The 24892-nt window shown below is 43.6% G+C and overlaps 1 protein-coding gene across 4 annotated transcripts in view; it reads left to right on the top strand.

Annotated features, from left to right (window-relative positions):
* Positions 1-24892, top strand: part of MVB12B (multivesicular body subunit 12B) — a 156898-nt gene that overhangs the window by 11636 nt on the left and 120370 nt on the right. For all 4 annotated transcript variants that reach the window (XM_073590757.1, XM_073590758.1, XM_073590759.1 and 1 more), the window contains one exon: positions 10893-11015. In XM_073590757.1, coding sequence (XP_073446858.1) covers positions 10893-11015 — 123 coding nt within the window. The remainder of the gene's footprint in view (positions 1-10892; positions 11016-24892) is intronic.

Raw genomic sequence — 24892 nt, forward strand, 5'->3', positions numbered from 1 at the left:
ACGGCCTACCTGGAGATTTTGGCCAAGAACCTCCGCTCCTCCATCAAGGATCTTAAGATGGGTCATCATTTCATCTTCCAACAAGACAACGACCCATAGCACACAGCCAAGAAAACCAAGGCCTGGTTCAAGAGGGAAAAAATCAAGGTGTTGCAGTGGCCTAGTCAGTCTCCTGACTTTAACCCAATTGAAGACTTGTGGAAGGAGCTCAAGATTAAAGTCCACATGAGACACCCAAAGAACCTAGATAACTTGGAGAAGATCTGCATGGAGGAGTGGGCCAAGATAACTCCAGAGACCTGTGCCGGCCTCATCAGGTCTTATAAAAGACGATTATTAGCTGTAATTGCAAACAAGGGTTATTCCACAAAATATTAAACCTAGGGGTTGAATAATAATTGACCCACACTTGTATGTTTAAAACTTATTAAAATTTAATTGAGCAACATAACTTTTTGGTTTGTAAGATTTATGCATCTGTTAATAAAGCCTGCTCTTGTGTGAAGTTTGAAGGCTCTAACTTATATGCATCTTATCAAACCTGCTAAATCTGCAGGGGGTTGAATACTACTTGTAGGCACTGTACCTGCCAGACAGAGGATGAAGGAACATGATTTTGATCTTTGTCTGGTGAATGGGAGCCTATTGGAAAGCTATAGTAGTATATGTTGGGATAAGCTTCTGTTGTATACTCTAGGACAAGTGCACAGGCGAAGCCTTAGATTGTGACCCCCAATGGGGACAGGGAGTGACTTGTATAGTGAGAGCTTTGTACAATGCCACTAAATGTTAGTTCTACAGCTGAAACTAGAAGTTTCCATACACTATATAAGAAGACACATCTGCATGTTTTTCCTCAATATCTGGCATGAAATCAGAATAAACCTTTCCCGTTTTAGGTCAATTAGGATTACCATAATTATTTGCCGAATGTCAGAATAATGATAGAATGTTTTAAGGCATTTTTATTACTTACTGCAAAGTCAGATGTTTCCATACATTTCATTAGTATTTGGTACCATTGCCGTTAAACTGAATGACTTGGGTCACACGTTTGAGATCTCCTTCCACAAGCTTCTCACAATAATTGGTCGGAATTTGGGCCCATTCTTCCTGACAAAACTGGTGAAACTGATCCGGGTTTGTAGGTCACCTTGCTCGCATCGGCGCTTTCAGCTTTGCCCATAAATCTTCAATAGGATTGAAATAAGGGCTTTGTGATGGCCACTCCAAAACATTAACATTGTTATCCTTAAGCCACTTTGTTACCATTTTGGCAGTATTCTTCAGGTCATTGTCCATTTGGAAGACCCATTTCCGCCCAAGCTTTAACTTCTGGCTGATGTCTTGAGATGTTGCTTCAGTATTGCCACATAATCTTCTTTTCTCATGATGACATCTACCTTGTGAAGTGCACCAGTCCCTCCTGTGGCAAAACAACCCCACAACATGATGCTGCCACCCCCATGTTTCACAGTTGGGCTGGTGTTCTTAGGCTTCCAAGCTTCTCCCTTTTTTCCTCTAAACGTAAATGTAATATGCAGGTGCTGGGATGCAGTAACACAAATGCTGCAGAGCAGGGGTTAGCTCAATTTAATTAGTCAACAGTAGGGAGAGAGCAGGGTAAAAGGGTACAAAATTAAACTGAATAAACGATTGTTTAACTAAACAGTCTCTGGTTAACAGACTTTCCCATGATGATACACAAAGAAGCAGTGTGTTTCAGGTGTGCATTAAAATACATCTACGGGTGTGTCTCTAACTCAGATGTTGCCAAAAAACCTATCAGAAGCTTCCAAACACATGACCTCATCACATAGGCAGTCCAGGATTGTTTAGAGGCAGAGTAACCTTAGTGTATGTAAACTTTTGACTTTGCAGTAAGTAATAAAAATTCCTTAGAACATTCTCTCTCATTATTATGGCATTTGGCAAATATTAATAATTATGGTAAACCTAATTCACGTAAAACAGGAAAGGTTTATTCTGATTTCCTGTCAGATATTAATAAAACCTGCAGATGTGTCTTTTTATATAGTATATGTACACTATAAGTAAATATGGCTGCTTTCATAAGAGTGTAATAAAAAAAACATCAAAGATCCTAGTGTCACTGTTGGGTGGGGTCGTAATTACACTTGAATGAAACCAGTCAATGACTAGGGTTTATGTCATATTTCGGAGATATTTCCTTAGGGAATGATTTCTCTCGCCTGAGCCATGATCTAATCTTTATTCAAAAGAGATAGAGGAGAACAGATCTCCAAAATGTCCTTATACTCAAGCGTTGTTTGTTGGGTTTACAAAAAGAAAAGCCTTATTGCTTCTGGCTTGAGAGGTCATGGTTGTTGGTAATGGTTTGATTAATTTGGCTGGCTGCTATCTCTGTCCCTCCATACAACTGCACTTTCGGCTTGGCCAAAGGTCTCGGTAAAGAGTTGCGTAAGGGTTAGATCACTGCCGGTCGGTGGTCATTTATTAGCCTGAATACACAGCTGATTCAGGTCCGCACTGAATGATCTGTAATAGATATTCAGTATGCATTGGCTGTCATTGTTCTCGGCAGCACACTTCCTGTATAAACAGAACCTGTGCTGCTGAGAACAATGGTAGTTCATGCATACTGAAAATCTATTACACATCATTCAATGATATTTTCTGATCATTTCACCTGACTGTCAGAAAGCATTTTGCTCATTTATCGGATGATCTGTAGCCTGTTTAGGTTGGAAGATTCTTATGAAATGCATAATCTTGCATTATAAATGGACCCTAACCTCTGCCAGACTCCTTTTTGTCTGTGGATTGTCCTTCCAAGAGCACAGAAACAAAATCTGCAGTTGAAATCGAGCTTGCCCGCTCCTTATCTCCCCACAAATTTGCCATCCTGCAACCTGGGGTGACATGTGGCGCTCACAAGTCTTTTGCATGTAAGACACAAGGAGTGGCTAATATACACTAAGTAGCACTCTCTGGGACCCCTTATACATTTGCAGAATGGTGGTCTCCAGGAGTAGTAGTTGGGGAAGGGAGACATGGCTGACTTCACTGTGGTTTGTGATTCACAAAGATCGACAACTCCTATGGAGAAACACATACATGCAAAGTCGCATTAGAATGGAAGCAAGGAAGAAGAGGATCTCCATTCTCATTATACAAGTGCTTCTCACAAAATTAGAATATCATCAAAAAGTTAATTTATTTCAGTTTTTCATTATAAAAAGTGAAGCTCATATATAGTCATTACAAACAGAGTGATCTATTTCACGTGTTTATTTGTTAATATTGATGATTATGGCTAACAGCCAATGAAAACTCACCAGCTTGAAAAATGATTTTAAAATCGGAAATGTTGGCCTACTGAAATGTATGTTAAGTAAATGTGCTCAATACTTGGTTGGGGCTCCTTTTGCATCAACTACTGCATCAATGCAGCGTGGCATGGAGGCGATCAGCCTGTGGCACTACTGAGGTGTTATGGAAGCCCAGGTTGCTTTGATAGCAGCCTTCAGCTCGTCTGCATTGTTGGGTCTGGTGTCTCTCATCTTCCTCTTGACAATACTCCATAGATTCTCTATGGGGTTAAGGTCAGGCGAGTTTTCTGGCCAATCAAGCACAGTGATTTTGCTGTTTGTAAACCAGGATTTGGTACTTTTGTGAAATGCACCTGTTGCTACTGATTTCACTGCCACGTGCCACAAATGTTTCCCAATGATATTTTAAGTTTTTATGGACCTAGGAATCTCTTTAGTCTGACAGTGTATTGCTTGGACCACTGGCAGACACAGACAGAAAGGGGGTGGGTCACTTTTCCAGATTAATATAAATGCACATTGCACTCTTATCGTAATGCACAATTCCATCTGCTTTGGAGGTGTATGTGGCCCCCTTATCTCTTGGGCCCCTGTGTGGCTGCACATTTTGCACCACTGACACGTCTGCCCCTGACTTGGACTTTATGGATGACCTGTACGGGAAAAAAGTGACGTCTGTACGTCTGCTTTTTAATTTTTTTTTTTTTTTTTTTTCCCCTGTCGTTCAGCTTATGCATTCCAAGGTTGTGACTATAGAATCTTGATTATTTCTTTTGACTTGTTTGTGGTTTTGTTTTTTTTATCTTGTCCAAAAAAAAAGATGTCTGTTGGAAATGCTGATCACATAGTGACCTACATTTTCTGGCATGGCTACTGAACATCTAAATCAGCAATAAATGTTGGAGAAAAACTTACAGTATTTCTCCCTAGAAATCTTATTACACTGATCAAGAGCAACCTTCCTAACAATCCGATTGTATCACTTGGCCACAATAATTAAAAGAGTTCTCCACTGATACAGGCACAACTTCATCATGTTTTTGATGGCTGTCATACATGTTTATGACCCAAAGGAACCAATGAAGGGAAAGTGGATGAAAATAAAAGTGGCTTATGCTGTTGAGGAGTTAATGCTGCCATGCATTATTTGGCTGCTTTTTAGTTGAATATTCGCCACATTACACCAGCATTCTCCTGCAGTATAAGCAAATCATCTGAAGTTAAGAAGGATAAGACTAATTATAGCCCAATTCATCAAGAAGTGTTTTTTTTTTTCAGGACTTTGAAATGTTCTTAAAGGGAATCTGTCACCTATTTTTTTAGCATATAAGATGCTATCACAGCCATCAGAGGCTTATCTACAGCATTCTGTTATGCTGTAGATAAGCCCCCGATGTAACCTGAAAGATAAGAAAAAAGTAGTATTATACTCACCCAGGGGCGGTCTGGTCCGGGTCCAATGGGTGTTGCGGTCCGGCGCCTCCCATCTTCTAGCGATGACGTCCTCTTCTTTGTTTCCCGTCGCGGCTCCGGCGCAGGCGTACTGCTCTGCCCTGTTGAGGGCAAAGTACTGCAGTGCACAGGCACCGGACCTCTCTGACCTTTCCTGGCCCCTGCGCACTGCAGTACTTTGCCTCAACAGGGCAGAGAATTACGCCTGTGCTGGAGTCGAGACGGGAAGCAAAGAAGAGGACATCATCATCATCACCCACCGCCCCTGGGTGAGTATAATCTGACTCTATTTTCTTATCTTTCAGGTTACATCGGGGGCTTATCTACAGCATTACAGAATGCTGTAGATAAGCCCCTGATGGCGGTGGCCGCAGCTTATATGCGAAAAAATAGGTGACAGATTCCCTTTAAAAAAAAAATAATTTCAAAACTCAGTATTACGCATTAAGTATTGTGAGTTTTGTCATTTTTATGCCACCTCTACCATAGTGGTGAATGGTGAGGCTGGTCCAACAAATCCATCATAATTTATGCCACAAATGTACTCCATTTTTGGCAGTGGCGCGCACCAGTTTTAAGATGCGCCAAATTCATTAAGACTGGCGTGCAAAATGCCATTTTTTATTTATTTTTTTTTATATGCATTGGGAGTGGACCAATGTCTATATGCTTTTTTTTTTTTTTTTTAACTTTGTATTGTACACTAGCTCCTTTTTTAAAGAGTTCCAGTCATCAGGTTTGGCTTTATATACATGCCAAACTAATGTGGTATATATATTTATATACATATATATATATATATATAATATATGTGCTTTAATATTGAGTAAATCCTTACCTTTCTTGTAGAAATCTGTTTAGAGAAATCCATAGATGAAATTGTATGCTAATGAGCAGCAAGTGCAGTGGGCGTGGGCTACGCTTACATCTTTCCTGCCTCTTTTCTTATTGCCTGCCTTCTGTTTCTGACTGACAAGTAACCCATGTTTCAACGACGTGTCAGTCAGAGGGAGGAAGCAAAGAGCGTGCAGGGAATGGGCAGAGAGACAGGAGGAGATATAAGTGCAGCCTCCCCCCACTACATTTACAGCTCATTAGCATACAGTTTAATCTATGGATTTCCTTGGACGCACATCCAGTTGAAGAGGGTTCCGTGTGGGGCTGCCGACCAATTAGAGGCCAACAGCTGACGTTGGTGTGCACGTGACTGGGGGGCGCATGGCGGTGACACCATGCGCTCCCATTGCCTGCACTATGAAGTCAGCTGCCTGCTTCAGCAGAGGAGGCCATGCGGTGGAGGAGCAGATGGGAAGGTGAGTAGTGTGTTGTTTTTTTGTTTTTTTTTATCAGTGAGTACACGGTGCCTGTAGCCATACTAACTATATGTTGGACTATGGGTAGTGCATTATACTTTTGCTATGGGGTTCCATCACTATGTTTTCCCCCAGTGAGTGTAATAGATTTTTTTTCTATACATTATTAGAACAGCGGCAGAATGGGGGACATATACCAGGATGGGGTATACATATATCAACATGGGGCCAGGATGAGGGACATATATACCAGGATGGAGGAGATATATATTTATTGTAAAGCAGCGGCTTCTGTGACCATGTGGCAATGCGGCAGTGACCCAAGAAAGTTCAACTTAAACATCTTACAAACAAATCTAAAACTTTATCCTCCGGTTCACAGCCGGAATGTTCTGGTCAGTCTATTGCCAAGGGCAACTGCACCGCCGTATAATCTGTGGGTGCAGTAATGGCTTGCTCAAGTCTCACTAGTTTGTGTTTTGGTTTCACACAGACCTTAAATGGAAATAGTGGACATGGGCCACTCCCAAGACCTGGAGTGGCTGGAGAGATCCGTCCCACTATCATCCTAGAGATCATTCCAAAAATAAAAGCCCATGTTGGGTTTTCCTCAATCTGACTTGTTCAGATAGCTCAACTAAGTCGTATAAAATTCCCTCACTGCCTCACAATAAATATATATTTGTATATCAGGATGTTTCATTCCAAATCTTGCACAGGGGCACATCATGCTCTAGTTACGCTATGGATTCCAAATAACATCCCCATCGGCTTGGAACAACAAAAAACACTTATGCGTTTCTGGTGCGACAAGTACCCTTAGTTATGACTAAGGGTGTTTAACACACCAGAAACGCTTAAGTGTTTTTTGTTGTTCTGAGCAGATATGGATGTTATTTGGAATTTTTAATATGTATCAATAAAGAGTTTTATGTCTGTGGAGCTGGATCTATTTTCCTTGCTTTCATTATTGTGTGTTTTGAACAGGACTGGAATCTGGCATTACTGATGAGCTGGACTTTGTTTCTTCACATAAAATTCTGATGACTGGTTCGCTTTCAAATGATGGGGCTTGACTTGCACTGCTACACACAACCTGTGGATAGATGTTGCATTATTTTTGGGGAAAATGACAACCCTTTTATGTGACATCTTGGACATCCCCTTTAAAGGGCATTGCCACATCTCCATAAGGCAGGGGTGGGATTTTTATTTATTTTATTTATTTTTTTTTGCCAAGGGCCATTTGGATATTTATAGCAGCCTTCGGGGGCCGTACAAGTTGTGCGCTAACTCTACCCACAAAGTACATCCTGACGCTGGCACTTCTGTCACGATGTAATTTTTCATTGCACGGGCCTCAGCGCTCAGTAGTGAACACTGCGTGCTTGTGCTCATAGAACAAAAAGAAATTAGTGGGCCAGCAGGCATCAAAATACGGCTGCCGGCCCAAGTACTGCAGTCTCCAGTGTTCTGTCCTGGGGGCTGGATAAAAGGTCATCGAGTGCTGTAAACACCCCTGCCATAAGGGACAACCTATTGCTAAGGTATGTCATCACTTAAAGAGATTGTGCCATGAACAACAGTATCTTTTAATCAATAGATCTTGGAATAATAATAACTTCCATAATTAAGGGGGTTTTACACTAGGCGATATCGCTAGCAATATAGCTAAAACATCACTGGTTTTGTGACGTTATAGCGATATTGCTAGCGATATCGCTATGTGTGATACCTCCGACCGCTCCCCCGCTGTCTGTCGCTGATCACGCGGCTCCATTTCTCGTTGTCTGCTTCCTGCTGTGTGAGACGAGCGACGCTGGACGCGGGCGGGAGGACGTCAGGATCGCTGTGTGTGAAAGGTGACTATTGTGCGCTGCGTCGCTGCTGCATCGCTGTGAGATCTTTCTGTGTGAAAGCTCACTAGCGATCATTTAGCGATGCACCAGCGATCCTGACCGGGTCGGATCGCTGGTCCGATCGCTGGTGCATCGCTAAATGTAAAAGGGCCTTTAGATGTGTTTGGAAAAAAAAAAAAAAGTTCCTGTGCTGAGATAATCTTATAAATGTGCCCCTGCTGTGTACTGTGTAATGTCTGTGTCTGACTGTTCAGGGACACGGTCTGATCATACCATGTCTCCTGGGCAGGGGAGGAAGCAAGAGTATACAGATAGAATCATCTGTGATCCCCTGCTGGGCTTTCTGTGAGGTAAAATATTTCAATGCCTGTTAGAAATATATTACCTCAAAGAAAGAATCGGCTGTGGTCCCGTGTTGTCCTGTCTGTATACTCTTTTACTTTCTTCCCTGCTCAGATGTGGTATAATCAGACCATTTTTCTTTTGCGGTCAGACACGACCATTATACAGTGCACAGCAGGGAAATGCTTTACCTCACAAAAAGCACTGCATGGGGATCACAGATGATTCTATCTGTATCCTTTCTTTTACGTTCTGCCCTGCCCAGGAGATGTGGTATGATCAGACCGTGTTCCTGTCTGTACAGACACAGCCATTACACAGTACACAGCAGGGGCACATTTATAAGGTTATCTCAGGACAGGAACATTATTTTTCAATACATCCAATTGTGGAAATTATTATTCCAAGTTGTATTGATTAAAATGTACTTTTGTTCATGGGAAAACCCCTTTAATGATTGTGGTGGCGCCACCTCGAAGTTCCACCACCTCCTACCCAATTTTTAGAATGACAGGACCTTATTGTTGCTGCACCCCTGCATCCTCTCCACAGTGGAATTTCCAGGCAACCACTACAGTGAAGCTCTTCACCAGGTTTGGCTGATATAAGATATGGCCACCGCCTTTCAGGGGTTATCTAAAGCATTCTATAATGCTATAGATAAGCCCCTGATCTGACCTGCAAGAGAAGAAAAATAGCTTTTATTATACTCACCTGCGGTGCGGTCCGGTCCGATGGGTGTTGCTGGTCTTGGTCCAGCGCCTCCCATCTTAAGATCGCTGCTATCCTGCTTGCTTCATGGCTCTCCGGCCTCGCACTCCTGCGCAGGCGTACTTATCTGCCCTGTTGAGGAGGCTCTGGACCAGGACATGTGACACCCATCAGACTGGACCGTCCCCCGGGTGAGTATAATAAAACTTATTTTTCTTGTCTTCCAGGTCGGGTAGGGGGCTTATCTACAGCATCATAGAATGCTGTATATCAGCCCTGAAAGGCGGTGGCCGTAACTCGTATCGGCCAAAACTGCTGATAGGTTCACTTTAATGTGACTGGAACTTTTGAAGTTCTCTGTATAAGCTTGGTAGCCAGGAGCACAGATGTGCACGGGATTCGGCACTGAAGTCGAACCAATGTGATCCCAGTGATATAGTGTTACTGGTTAACATGAGAATACACCTTTTTTAAACAAGCGTGGACCTACTGTGTGTATATATATATATATATATATATATATATATATATATATATATATATATATATATATATATATATTTTTTTTTTTTTTACGTGGTCCTCATTCATGCGTTCATATGTGAACATGTACGTGAAAAAAATGGTACTGATGTCATCAATATTTTACATCCACGTGTCCATTCTTACCATCAGCATCTTCCATCCATGTGTCTATTTTTACCATCAATGTGTCGTTCCTGTGTCCATTTTTTACCATCCGCTTTTTCCATCCATGTGGTTATTTTTACCATCTATGTGTAATCAATTTTTATTTTTTTCACAGATGGATACAAAAAAAAAAAAATTACAAAGCTTCTTTTATCCTTTGCAGTGCTAAATACGCACAGAACACAGATGCCATATCGATGTCATCCGTGTGCTGTACATGTTTTTCATGGACCTATAGACTAACAATGGACCTTGTCATCCATGCAGCTGGTAATAAAAAAAAAAACAAAACAAAAAAAAAAACACACGTTACTAGCACCATAGATGATAATGGGTATGTGTGACATCCATGAAGAAAAATTGATCCCACATGTACTCCCAACATGAACGTCTTAAACGGAGTTCCTCCTCCAATAAACACTGCTCCACTGATTGTCCATCATCAAAGGAGGAAAAGCAAACGGGCCCCATAGAAGTTCTGTGGTATACGCCAAGCTGGTAGACGGGGCACAGAAAAACAAAAACCAGGATCAGTGGAGAAGAACTTGAAGGAGGTACTCCGTTAAAATTTTGTAAAAATCCCACAATAGGGTCCTTAATTTGCTATGTGATATCACGTGTAAAGTTTTCTTGATCGAATTACTTTCTGGAGCAGTTGACTATTCTTCACAGAACTAGAATTAGTCCAAAAAAAAAAAAAGGCTGCACATGAATGATATTCGCCTATGAAAGAGCTTTACATGCTATTTATTCTATTACTCCCAGTACGTTAACCAAACTTTATCGTCTTCCTCTCCCCGGACCAAGCACAACTGTTACTCTTCATTGCTTAACCAGTCAGCTATTCAGAATGTCCATAAAACTTGTAAAAAAAATTGACTTCACCTTTGGGTTGACAAATAAAATTCCCCGGTGCCTATTTAAGGACATTATAAAAAGTTATCGTTTAAGCTTTACCTTCTGTTTGGCTCCTCGTTACTGTGGAACTTGTGTTTGCTGTTAGGATATGACTTATTCTTCGAGTTCCTGTAAAGTATGTTTGGTGTGAAGATATTTTTGGGATTTGTTTACTTTTTGTGCCAGAGAAGGAAAAGTCAGTTCTGTCGAGGTGGTAGGAATGTGCTCGTGCTTTCTGTGTTGGAATTTCATTAATGGAGCTTGAATGGCTTGTAAATCAAGATCTTGCTAATAAATGTTACTACTCTCTGCAGGATCGTACTATAATGCCTGAGGTTCGGGACCTGTCGGATGCTTTGACCGACCTGTCTATGGATCCCATCACTGGTGTTGGGGTAGTAGCATCAAGGAACCGGGCACCTACAGGCTACGATGTGGTAAGTATTGGTTTAGCTCTGGGATGACTTATAAGCCTGCTACTTTGTTTCTGACATGAATCCTGTTTGTTATATACATATGTGTTGTTTTTTTTTTGTATTTGAGAACTCAAATATTGGGAAATAAAAACTTCTGTTATGGTAAATGTTTGACAACTGTTCCGTGGCTCAAGCATTAGGCCAAGGCTATATCTGGACACCATGCGCTCTATTGGTGTCTCATTACCCCCTTTGTGGTTTGTTGTAGACTCGGTCACTGATGGAATCCTGTTTTTCCTATTTTAGAGTTTATTTTGTTTGATCATAGTGCAAAATATTTTAGTGCTTGACAACTTGTCTTTGCTAACGACTGTGCAGCTCTCGGAACTTGGGGAGGCCCCCACATGGTGTTTATCGGTAAATTCAAATGGGTATTCATGGAAAGACTTGACACTAACCAATTTCGCTTATGCAAGTCTCAATGGTTTCCTAGTATTTCCTCCTTTATATAAAAGTACACCCTTACTGCTTCCATAGGAATAAAGTGGGTAAGTAGCAGCCAGGTGCGGTTAATCAATTGCCCTTGATTAACTGTTCCCCAGCAAGTGTGACCAACTCTATAAAAGCAGAAGTTTAGGCAGTTTGCTGGTCTGGAGCATTTAGGCATATGTTAATAAATTGGCTAAGAGGAAAGACATCAGCAAAGATCTTAGTGAAGCAATTGATGCTTCCTTTCAATCTGGGAAGAAATAGATATTAGGCATTTTCCAAACAATTTGAAGTCCATCATTCAACAGCAAGAAGGACTATTCACAATTAGAAAACATTCCAGGTAGTTATCAATCTTAACATGAGTGGACGCCCAAGCAAATTCACCCCAAGTTAAGACCATGCAATACTCAACTATGTGAGAGTACAATTAGAAATAGACTAAACATGTATGCCTTGTTTGGAAGGGTTTCCAGGAGGAAGACTTTTGTATCAAAAAAGAATGTTGCATAATGGATAAAGTTTGACAAATTGTTTCTAAGACTTCTGGAAGATTATCCTTTTATCACATGGGACCAAAGTGCAGATTCCATTGTGAACTGCGCCATCTTTTGTGAAAAACAAATACCTCGGTGGAATGGTGACGATTTGGGTATGTTTTGCCGTCACAGGACCTTTTTGAGTCAACCAAAAACTCCTCTGTAAACCAAAGTGTTTGAGTCAAATGTGAGGCCATCAATTCAAAAACTAAATCTGCGTCTTTCAATGAGACAATGATTCCCAGGAGCTCTACGTCACTGGCCAAAAAAAAAGAATCAAGGTGTTGCAATGGTTCAGTCACAGTCCAGCCCTCAATACAAGCGAACTGCCCTGTTGGGACCTTGAGAGATATGTGCATAAACAAATTCCTCAATGATCTTAAAGGGGTGGTCCGAAACTAACATTGATTTAATCCTAAATGTCTATTTAATGTAATAATCTAATGGCTTTTCTAATTAAAAAGTTCATATCATTCCCTCACCTTTGCTATCTAACTATATACACTCACTGGCCACTTTATTAGGTACACCATGCTAGTAACGGGTTGGACCCCCTTTTGCCTTCAGAACTGCCTCAATTCTTCGTGGCAGAGATTCAACAAGGTGCTGGAAGCATTCCTCAGAGATTTTGGACCATATTGACATGATGGCATCACACAGTTGGCGCAGACTTGTCGGCTGCACATCCCTGATGCGAATCTCCCGTTCCACCACATCCCAAAGATGCTCTATTGGATTGAGATCTGGTGACTGAGGAGGCCATTTGAGTACAGTGAACTCATTGTCATGTTCAAGAAACCAATCTGAGATGATTCGAGCTTTATGACATGGCGCATTATCCTGCTGAAAGTAGCCATCAGATGCCTGTTCTTAGCTGAGAGGAGTGGTACCCAGTGTGGTCTTCTGCTGCTGTAGCCCATCTGCCTCAAAGTTCGAAGCACTGTGCGTTCAGAGATGCTCTTCTGCCTACCTTGGTTGTAACGGGTGGCAATTTGAGTCACTGTTGCCTTTCTATCAGCTCGAACCAGTATGCCCATTCTCCTCTGACCTCTGGCATCAACAAGGCATTTCCGGCCACAGAACTGCCGCTCACTGGATTTTTTTTCTTTTTCGGACCATTCTCTGTAAACCCTAGAGATGGTTGTGCGTGAAAATCCCAGTAGATCAGCAGTTTCTGAAATACTCAGACCAGCCCTTCTGGCACCAACAATCATGCCACGTTCAAAGGCACTCAAATCACCTTTCTTCCCCATACTGATGCTCGGTTTGAACTGCAGGAGATTGTCTTGACCATGTCTACATGCCTAAATGCACTGAGTTGCCGCCATGTGATTGGCTGATTAGAAATTAAGTCTTAACACACAGTTGGACAGGTGTACCTAATAAAGTGGCCAGTGAGTGTGTGTGTGTGTGTATGTGTATATATATATATATATATATATATATATATATATATATATATATATATATATATATATATATATATATATATATATATATATATATATATATATAAATATAGTTTTTTTTTTTTTTTTCTTTACCTGCTTCCTTTTTGATGATTCGTTTGAGAATCCCCAGTGCATGCTTTAATACCCAAACAAGACCTCATCAGGGGGCCGAGGCTGCGCTCCCTGTCCCAGCCTCTGCCGCCTTCCTGAAACAAAGTGTCATCAGTGAAGTTCTGTTCAGGTCCTGGGCTAATTCCTGTTCTGCTGAGCAAGCATCAGTTGTCAATTCTGACGTATGTTCATTACAAGCTCCTTTGTCAGTATGCAACTTACTTTTCAATGCAGTGACAGTTCGCTCCCTTGCCAGCTATGATGAGAAGTGATGAACTGGCAAGAGCGTGCACTGTCAGTGCGCATTGTAAGAAGAGAACCCAGCAAGCAGAAAAAGCAGAGACCAGTCCCTCCTTCGAGCATGATGTACCTTTATGGAACAGGGCTTCTCTGCTTTTCCTGCTTACCGGCTTCTCTATTTGCTAATGTGACAGATGATTCATTTCAGGGTGGGGACAGAGGCTGCCCTCTGATGATATTTCATTTGTGTATCCCAGCATGCACTGGGGATTTTCCAACAAAATGTCTTTAAACCAAAAGTAAGTAAATAAAGCAGTTGAAATAGAGAAGGAGCAGTAGGGATTTTTTTTGTTTAAAGTATATTAGAAAACCTATTAGCTTATTACATTAGAGAGACATTTAGGAATAAATTCATGTTGGATTTGGACCAACCTTTTAGGCTATGTGCCCACGTAGCGTTTTAAAACGCTCACTAAAAACCGGACTCCTTCCCAGAAATCGCGCGTTTTTTTCCGTGCGATTTCACCGCGATTTTACCGCGATTATGATCGCGATTTTGCCGCGATTTTCGCGTGCGACTTTCAAGCACTTTCCAAGCGATTTGAAGCATCGCTTGGAAAGTGATTGACAGGTTGGTCACACTCGTCAAACATAGTGTTTGACAAGTGTGACCAGGTTTTTACTATTGAGGCCGCCTATGCGGCATCAATAGTAAAAGATAGGATGTTAAAATGCTAAAAAAAAAATAAAAATCGGGGTATATTTACCTTCCGGCGTCCCGGGCCTCAGCGTTCCCAGTAATGCCTTGCGAGACCTGTGATGACGTGGTCTCGCGTTGCTATAGCGCTCTCGCGAGACCACGTCATCACTGGACCGTGCCGCAAGGCATTACTGGGAACGCTTAGGCCGGGAATGCAGCGTGGGACGTCGGAAGGTAAACATACCCCGATTTTTTTTTTTTTTTTTTTTTTCTCAGGAGTATGGTACCCAGGGCCTGGAGGACAGTCTCCTTTCCTCCACACCGTGGGTACCAACCGCACATGAGACGCTTAACTTCCCGCATGGTGGGCATAGCCACATGCCGGAAGTAAGCGATTCTCATGCATTCCTATGGGTGCGGAATCGCGGCAATTCTTTGCGATTCCGCACAAAAGAATGAGCGTGCTGCGATTTTTTTTTTTTTTTTTTTTTTTTTTTTTTTTTTTTTTTTTTTTCCGCGATGCGATTCCGCCGCGGAAAAAAGCGCAGCATTAGCACAGCATGTGCGGAATGCCATAGGAATGCATGGGGGGCGTTCTGTACACGATTTTTAAACGTTTTCGTGCCAAAAATCGTGGCAAAAACGCTTAAAAATCGCTACATGGGCACACAGCCTCAAGCAATGTTTTATGGAAGATTGGTCTAGGAGTGTTGACCCAATGTGTCATACAGAAAATTACTTTAAGTTATTGTTGCTAATGGTAGTTCAAAATCTTTATTTTGTACTGAATTTTTCACACCCTGCATCTACAATTTGGCCTAGTTTTGTTAACTTTATACTGTATTTATCATTTGTTATATTTTCCAAATTTGTAGACAAAGCATTCAATGTGGTAGTGTTTTGGGATGAGCAGATCGGTTGAAGTTTGGGTTCTGGTACCTGAGCTGAACTTTTTAGAAAGTTCGGTTTGGGTACCAGAACCACATTAAAAATATTGTTACCGAATGGGTGAGAAAAAGAAAAATATTTATCTTTCTTTCTCTCTATGGACTTACCCGAACATCACTGGACTTCAACAGAAGGTCTGTGTTCATCGTTCAACCCGAACAATCGCTGTCCGGTACGAACGCCGATCATTTCTTCTGTTCGGGTTCACCCATCTCTAGTCGTGTGTGTGTTTTTTGTGGGTTTTTTCATGGCTGTATCTTCAATTTTATTACCTTAAATTCCTAACATTCCCCTTACAGTAATCACCTCTTGAAGCCACATGCACATGTTGAGTATTTAGTCAGAATTTCTGAAAGTCTAATAAAAACAGCAGAAGTGGTGACGAGTTTCTATCACCCACTCCTGGTTTTGGCTTACTAATACTGGACAGCTCTGGCAAAAATTAAGAGACCACCTAACCAGAAGCATAATAAGTAGAATGAGGTGTACTCTGGTTGGAATTCAACTGACACTGAAATGGCTGTCAGAATATATGTATAATATATAAAGCTCAAAGTGTGTATGTTTGTATGTGTGTATGTCTGGGATAGGCATTCGCACCGTCGCAGCTAGAGACACAAAATTTGACACAGTCACACGTCTGGACCCCGAGAGCGTCCTAAGCTATGTTGTGAGGCGAAATTTTAACCCGATGCGTTCCAATTCACCAAACAATTTTGCTCCTGTCTACATACTGGGGAAAAAGTGTGTGCGTGTCAAGCCCCGCCCCTCATTATGATGTCATAATGCCCCTATTTGCATATGTATGATGGGTATATGGGCACGGGACTATGGGATGGAGGATAATTATAATTTGCTATAACTAACCACAGTTAGTTACTATGCCCGGGCAGCGCCGGGCTCTTCAGCTAGTGTGTGTGTGTGTGTGTGTGTGTGTGTGTGTGTGTGTGTGTGTGTGTGTGTATATATATATATATATATATACACACACACGATGGTGGCCCGATTCTATCGCATCGGGTATTCTAGAGTCTCTGTTAAAATAAAAAAGTTATATACTACATGTATCAAGGTACTACTGGCAGTTATAACATGGCAGTTAGACAGGGCAGGAGACAGGTAAGACATTTATATACATCTACTCCCTGTACATTAGGAGTACAACAAATATATACCATATGCATTTGTGTAATTTTAATCCTGGCCGCTGCATTCACACACATCCACCGCCCTGGCATTAACTCTCTACACTCCATCCATATTGGCCCCTCGCTCCTTTCCTCTCCTATGTATAGAACTCACGCTCTTTTCACGTTGTTAAATTGCACAGATCCAGTCAGTCCCACCATTCAACATAAGAGACGCTCTCACAAATCACTTAACCATCTGCTCACTCTTTCTATCCTCCTTCTCCTAGTCGCAGGACACATTGCTCCCAACCCTGGTCCCCCATGTTATAGAAAGTCAAACCCCCCAACTGCTACACTTAGAAACCCCTCTAATCTGATTAATATTCCCTGCCTGCCATCTGTCTCTCTTAATTGTGCACTTTGGAATTCTCGCTCAGTGTGTAACAAACTCTCCTTCATCCATGACTTCTTCCTTTCTAATTCTCTTAACCTCCTGGCTCTTACTGAAACCTGGATCCAGCAGTCAGACACTACCGCTGCTGCTGCTCTTTCATACGGGGGGATACACTTCTCTCATACCCCAAGATCAGACAGTAGAGCTGGTGGAGGCGTTGGTCTGCTCCTATCACCAAAATGTACATTTCAGGTTATCCCTCAAGTACCCTCACTTGTCTCCCCTTCTTTTGAGGTCCATGCCGTCAGACTCTACACCTCCTTCTCCATGCGAGTGATGGTGGTGTATCGTCCTCCCGGCCCCTCCCATCAGTTCCTGGATCATTTTGCCACTTGGCTTCCACATTTTCTCTCCTGTGACATCCCTACCCTCATCATGGGAGATTTCAACATCCCCATTGCTCTTCCCCTCTCACCATCTGCTACTCACCTTTTATCTCTAACCTCCTCATTTGGCCTTTCGCAGCTTACTAATTCTCCAACGCATGAAGACGGAAACTCCCTCGACTTGGTCTTCTCTCGGCTTTGTGCAGTGGATGATTTTGCAAACTCCCCTCTCCTGCTCTCTGACCACAATCTTCTTTCATTATAAAGAACTGCCAGGCTGCTCAGGTCACCCCCACTGTCCAGACTTATAGAAACATACAGGCCATTAACACCCAGAAACTTATGAAGAACTTGCAGTCTTCATTGGCCCCTATCTCCTCCCTCTCATGTCCTGATTCTGCATTGAAGCATTACAATGAAACACTTCAAAGTGCCCTGGATGAATTTGCACCCCCTATAAATAGAACACCACAACGCAGACGGCGACAACCCTGGCACACGGTGCAAACTCGTTTCCTGCAGCGGTGCTCCAGGTGCGCCGAACGTCTGTGGAGAAAATCCAATCTACACGAAGATTTCATCCATTATAAGTTTATGCTTAGAACATACAACACTGCCCTTCACCTCTCCAAACAAACCTATTTCAACACCCTCATCACCTCACTGTCCAATAACCTGAAACGTCCCTTTGACACTTTTCATTCTCTACTCAATTCAAGAGTACAGGCCCCAACCACGGAGCTCCGAGCTGATGATCTGGCCAATTACTTCAAAGAAAAAATTGACCAGATTCGACAGGAAATTATCTCCCAATCACCTCATACCATGCACTGTCCTCTTTCCCCCACTGCATCTAGCTCACTCTCTGATTTTGAACCAGTCACAGAAGAAGAAGTAAGCAGGCTCCTTGCATCTTCTCGCCCAACTACTTGCACCAGTGACCCATTTCCGTCACATCTCCTCCAGTCCCTTTCCCCTGCTGTCACCCCTCACCTAACTAAAATATTTAACCTCTCTCTCTTCTGGTATTTTTCCCTCCTCATTTAAGCATGCCATCATACATCCACTACTTAAAAAACCATCCCTCGACCAAAACTGTGCCGCTAACTATAGACCTGTCTCTAATCTTCCCTTCATCTCTAAACTCCTGGACCGCCTGGTCCACTCCCATCTTATCCGCTATCTCTCAGAAAACTCTGTTCTCGACCCTCTCCAATCCGGTTTCCGCTCTTTACACTCCACTGAAACTGCCCTCACTAAAGTCTCTAATGATATGCTAACAGCTAAATCAAATGGTCATTACTCCATGCTAATTCTATTGGATCTCTCTGCAGCATTCGACACTGTGGATCATCAGCTCCTCCTCACTATGCTCCGTTCCATTGGCCTCAAGGACACCGTTCTATCCTGGTTCTCCTCCTATCTCTCCAACCGCTCCTTTACTGTATCTTTTGCCGGTTCCTCCTCCTCTCACCTTCCCCTTACTGTTGGGGTTCCTCAAGGATCGGTTCTAGGCCCCCTCCTCTTCTCCTTGTACACTGCCCCTATTGGTCAAACAATCAGTAGATTTGGTTTCCAGTACCATCTCTATGCTGATGACACCCAATTATACGCTTCTTCTCCTGACATCACGCCAGCCTTTCTAGAAAACACCGGCGATTGTCTAAACGCTGTGTCTAACATGATGTCCTCACTATATCTGAAACTGAACCTGTCAAAGACTGAACTCCTGGTGTTTCCTCCCTCTACTAATGTACCTATACCCGACATTGCTATTTCTGTGTGTGGCTCCACTATTACTCCCCAGCAACAGGCCCGCTGTCTTGGGGTCATACTTGATTCCGAGCTTTCCTTTGCCCCCCACATTCGATCACTGGCTCGCTCTTGTCATCTGCACCTCAAAAACATTTCTAGAATTCGACCTTTTCTTACTTTTGACTCTGCAAAAACTCTTACTGTTTCTCTTATTCATTCTCGTCTCGACTATTGTAACTCTCTTCTAATCGGTCTCCCTCTTACCAAACTCTCCCCTCTCCAATCTGTCTTGAATGCTGCAGCCAGGATCATATTCCTCACCAATCGTTACACCGATGCCTCTACCTTGTGCCAGTCATTACACTGGCTACCCATCCACTCCAGAATTCAGTATAAACTTATTACCCTCACCCACAAAGCCCTCCATGGCTCAGCACCACCCTACATCTCCTCCCTTGTTTCAGTATACCACCCTACCCGCGCCCTCCGTTCTGCTGATGACCTGAGGTTAGTATCCTCAATAGTCAGAACCTCCCACTCCCGTCTCCAAGACTTTACACGTGCCTCGCCAATTCTTTGGAATGCACTTCCCAGGTCAATACGATTAGTCCCCAATCCCCTCAATTTTAAGCGTGCCCTGAAAACACATTTATTCAGACTGGCCTATCGCCTCAACGCATTAACCTAATCTATCCCTGTGTGGCACAGCCAAAAGTTTTACCATAACCAGATTTCCCGCATCATGTTCCCACATGCTTTATGCATCCATTAGCCCTCTGTGTCTGTACTGTCACACACTTAACATTATGGCTGGTCCATACAATCAGGGCAACTGTTACCACCCACCTTTCGTGTCTACCTTTTTCCTCATAGATTGTAAGCTTGCGAGCAGGGCCCTCATTCCTCTTGGTATCTGTTATGATCTATGTGATTATTGTTATGCTGTAATGTCTATTGTCTGTACAAATCCCCTCTGAAATGTAAAGTGCTGCGGAATATGTCGGCGCTATAGAAATAAAATTTATTATTATTATTTATTATATACTCCCCTTACGATTGCCCCCGGACTCTTTCTCTCCTCTCCATGCTCCCGGCATCTTCCGGTCCCAGTAATGCTTTGTGCGAAACACCACTGATGACGTCGCGCTCTCGCGAGAGGGACGTCCTCTTCAGCCCTTCTCGCTAAGCATGCTGAGAGGAGAGAAAGAGTCCGGGGGCCGTCTGGAAGGTGAGTATATAACTATTTTTTATTTTACCAGAGACTCTAAAATACCCGATGCGATAGAATCGGGCCACCATCTAGTGTATTATACTCCTGTTACACCCGGAGCTGCTGTCACTGTTCTGCTGTTACCTAATGTATTGTACTCCAGTTACACCCAGAGCTGCTGTCACTGTTCTATGGTTATCTAATGTATTGTACTCCAGTTACTCCCAGAGCTGCAGTCACCATTCTGCTCTTACCTAATGTATTATACTCCTGTTACAGCCAGAGCTGCAATACTTCTTGGATATCGGTCAGACGCCTCTCTCACAGCCAAACCAGATCTCCCACTTTGCACTGATGAGGGGCAGTACCCCGAAACACAGTGTCTGCAAATGGAGATTCTGGCTTGGCTTTTATCCTAAGTCATGTAACTAGGCTCGTTAAAGGGTCAACATTGACTTTTAGGATTTCTACCTCCAATAGGTGGCACTAGAGTTCTAGTCCTCTTCCTCTCTGAAGAGACAGTTTGCATGATCTTGCCAAATGTATTGTACTGTCACTGTTCTCCTGTTACCTAATGTATTCTACTCCAGTTACACTCAGATCTGCAGTCACTGTTCTCCTGTTACCTAATGTAGTGTACTCCAGTTACACCCAGATCTGCAGTCACTGTTCTGCTTTTACCTAATGTATTGTACATGTACAGGACTGTGCCTGTGTAATGAGCGACGCAGCAGTGATGCCTTTAACGGCTGTAATGTGCCTGTACAATAAGCGATGCGGCCATGTTGCCGCGACGACTAAGCGACTGTCGCTGATTGGGCGCGGCCTAACTGCCGCGACCAATCAGCGACGCAGGATTTCGGTTACAGACAGACATGATAAGACAAATATATATATTAGCTGAAGAGCCCGGCGCTGCCCAGGCATATAAACTAACTGTGGTTAGTTATAGCAAATTATAATTATCCTCCATCCCATAGTCCCGTGCCCATATACCCATCATACATAGCCACGATCCCATAGGCCCGTGCCCATATACCCATCATACATATCCTCCATCCCATAGTCCTGTGCCCATATACCCATCATACATATCCGCCATCCCATAGGCCCGTGCCCATATACCCATCATACATATCCACGATCCCATAGGCCCGTGCCCATATACCCATCATAAATAATATTATTATTATTATTATTATTATTATTATTATTGCGCCATTTATTCCATGGCGCTTTACATGTAAGGAGGGGTATAGATAATAAAAACAAGTACAATAATGTTAAACAATACAAGTCATAACTGGTACAGGAGGAGAGAGGACCCTGCCCGCGAAGGCTCACAATCTACAAGGAATGGGTGAGAATACAGTAGGTGAGGGTAGAGCTGGTCATGCAGCGGTTTGGTCGATTGGTGGTTACTGCAGGTTATAGGCTTGTCGGAAGAGGTGGGTCTTCAAGCTCTTTTTCAAGGTTTCGATGGTAGGTGAGAGTCTGATAGTTTGTGGTAGAGAGTTCCAGAGTAGGGGTGATGCGCGAGAGAAATCTTGTATGCAATTGTGGGAAGAGGAGATAAGAGGGGAGTAGAGAAGGAGATCTTGTGAGGATCGGAGGTTGCGTACAGGGCAGGAAAGTACGGGGAGACGAGGTCACAGATGTATGGAGGAGATAGGTTGTGGATGGCTTTGTATGTCATGGTTAGGGTTTTGTACTGGAGTCTCTGGGCAATGGGGATCCAGTGAAGGGATTGACAGAGGGGAGAAGCTGGGGAATAGCGGGGGGACAGGTGGATTAGTCGGGCAGCAGAGTTTAGAATAGATTGGAGGGGTGCGAGAGTGTTCGAGAGGAGGCCACAGAGCAGGAGGTTGCAGTAGTCAAGGCGAGAGTTGATGAGGGCATGGACTAGGGTTTTTGCAGATTTTTGGTTGAGGAATGAACGGATTCGTGAAATATTTTTGAGTTGAAGTCGGCAGGAAGTGGAAAGGGCTTGGATATGTGGTTTGAAGGAGAGATCAGCGTCAAGGATTACCCCGAGGCAGCGAGCTTGTGGGACTGGGGAGAGTGGGCAGCCATTTACTGTAATGGATAGGTTAATTGGGGGGGTCACGTGAGATGGGGGAAAGATGATGAATTCTGTTTTGTCCATATTAAGTTTCAGAAATCTAGCGGAGAAGAAGTATGATGTAGATCTGTGTGTCATCAGCATAGAGATGATACTGAAAGCCATGAGATTCTATGAGCCGTCCCAGGCCAAAGGTATAAATGGAGAAGAGCAGGGGTCCTAGGACTGAACCTTGTGGGACTCCGACAGATAGGGGGCGAGGTGAGGAGGTGGTGTGTGAGTGGGAGATGCTGAATGTCCGGTCTGTTAGGTATGATGAGATCCAGGATAGGGCCAAGTCTGTGATGCCAAGGGATGAGAGGGTCTATAATAATAGGGAATGGTCCACTGTGTCAAAGGCAGCCGACAGGTCCAGGAGGAGGAGGACAGAGTAGTGTCGCTTGCTCTTGGCGGTTAAGAGGTCATTGGTGACCTTAGTAAGGGCAGTTTCAGTGGAGTGGTTTGACCGGAAGCCAGATTGTAAGCGGTCGAAGAGGGAGCAAGAAGAGAGATGGGAGGACAGTTCAAGGTAGACGAGTTGTTCCAGTAGCTTGGAGGCATAGGGGAGAAGTGATATAGGGCGATAGCTAGATACAGAGGATGGGTCAAGAGAGGGCTTTTTGAGGATAGGTGTGATGGAGGCTTGTTTAAAGCTTGAGGGGAAAGCACCAGTTGTTAGTGATAGGTTGAAGAGATGGGTTAGGGTTGGGATGAAGACTGTGGTGAGGTTTGGGATGAAATGGGATGGGATCGGGTCAAGTGCACAGGTGGTGAGATGTGATCTTGAGAGTAGAGTGGAGAGTCGATCTTCTGTAATGGTGGAGAAGTTGGTTTTGGAGGTCGAGGGCTGGGAAGTCTGGAGGAAGGGCTCTGGGGGTTGTTGACCAAAACTGTCTCTGATGTTATCAATCTTCTGCTTGAAAAATGAGGCAAAGTCTTCAGCTGAGATGAGTGGGGAGGGAGCAGGTGCTGGGGGACGGAGGAGAGAATTGAAGGTGTTGAATAACTGTTTAGGGTTGTGAGACAGGGAGGATATGAGAGATGAGAAGTAGGTTTGTTTAGCTGTGGCGAGTGTGGTCTCGAAAGTAGTGAGGGACTGTTTGAATGCGATGAAGTGCTCGTTGGAGTGGGATCTTTTCCATCTGCGCTCAGCAGCCCTGGAAGCTCGCCTCAGTTCTTTGGTCAGGCTGGTGTGCCAGGGCTGTCTGTTGATTTTGCGAGCTTTGGTATGTGTAAGTGGAGCAGCAGATTCCAAAGCTACAGCTATTGTGGTGTTATATAGAGCAGCAGCGTCATCCGCATTGTGTAAGGAACTTATATCTGTGAGAGGGAGGAGGGATTCAGAGAATGAGTGTAGGTCAGGGTGTTTAAGATTTCTGCGAGGGTGTGAAAGTTTGTGGGGTGGGGATTGTAGACATGGAGTGGAGAGGGAAGAGAATGTGAGAAGGTTGTGGTCAGAGAGAGGAAGAGGTGAGTTAGAGAGGTTAGATAGGGAGCAGAGGCGGGTGAAGATGAGGTCCAGTGTGTGTGGCCATCTTTGTGGGTGGCTGTAGAAGACCATTGAGTGAGGCTGAAGGATGAAGTGAGAGATAGAAGTTTAGTGGAAGCTGAGAGGGAGCTGAGAGGGAAATGTCAATGGGGATGTTGAAGTCGCCCATGATAGTAGGGATGTCCGCGGAAAGGAAGTGAAGTGGTCAAAGAAGGTGGTGGCTGGCCCAGGGGGGCGGTAGATGACAGCCAGTTGGAGGGGGAGTAGATGCGCACAGAGTGCACCTCGAAGGAAGGGAGGGTAACAGAGGGTGGCAGTGGGATTGGGGTGAAGGAGCAGGTATCTGAGAGGAGAAAACCAACTCCTCCGCCATGTTTGCTGCTGGGGCGGGGGTGTGAGAAAGGTGGAATCCACCATATGAAAGTGCAGCAGAAGAGGCTGTGTCAGAAGGGGTGAGCCAGGTTTCGGTGATGGCGAGGAAGGAAAGTTTGGTAGTAACAAAAAGATCATGGATATAGGAAAGCTTGTTGCAGACAGAGCGAGCGTTCCACAGAGCTCCTGTTAGTGGGACTGGGGAAGTGGGGGCTGGGTGAATGGGTATAAGGTTGGAGTGGTTACGGAAGGTTGTGATAGAGCGTGGATGGGAGGTAGAAATGAATGTGGTGAGGAGGACCAGGATTTGGAGAGATATCACCAGCAGTGAGAGCAGAGAAAGTGTTAGCAGGTGGGAGCAGGAGAGGGCATGAGGGGGCTGTCTGTGTTTGGAGACAGAGGATTGTATGTTAAGGAACAGTTTTGAGGAGAAGGTGAGGTGGATGGGGAGGATTGAAGAAGAGATGAACAGTTCCTTACTAGGAGTCGGGATTAGGGGAATTAGCAGAAAGTGAAGGATTATAGGGGTGAAAGTGAAAACAAACAGAAGCATTGTTTACATTGACTGTGTACAGTTACCTTC

The sequence above is a fragment of the Dendrobates tinctorius genome, unplaced genomic scaffold (genome assembly GCF_039654945.1).
Source record: "Dendrobates tinctorius isolate UK_male_01 unplaced genomic scaffold, ASM3965494v1 ptg000120l, whole genome shotgun sequence".
NCBI lineage: Eukaryota > Metazoa > Chordata > Amphibia > Anura > Dendrobatidae > Dendrobates > Dendrobates tinctorius.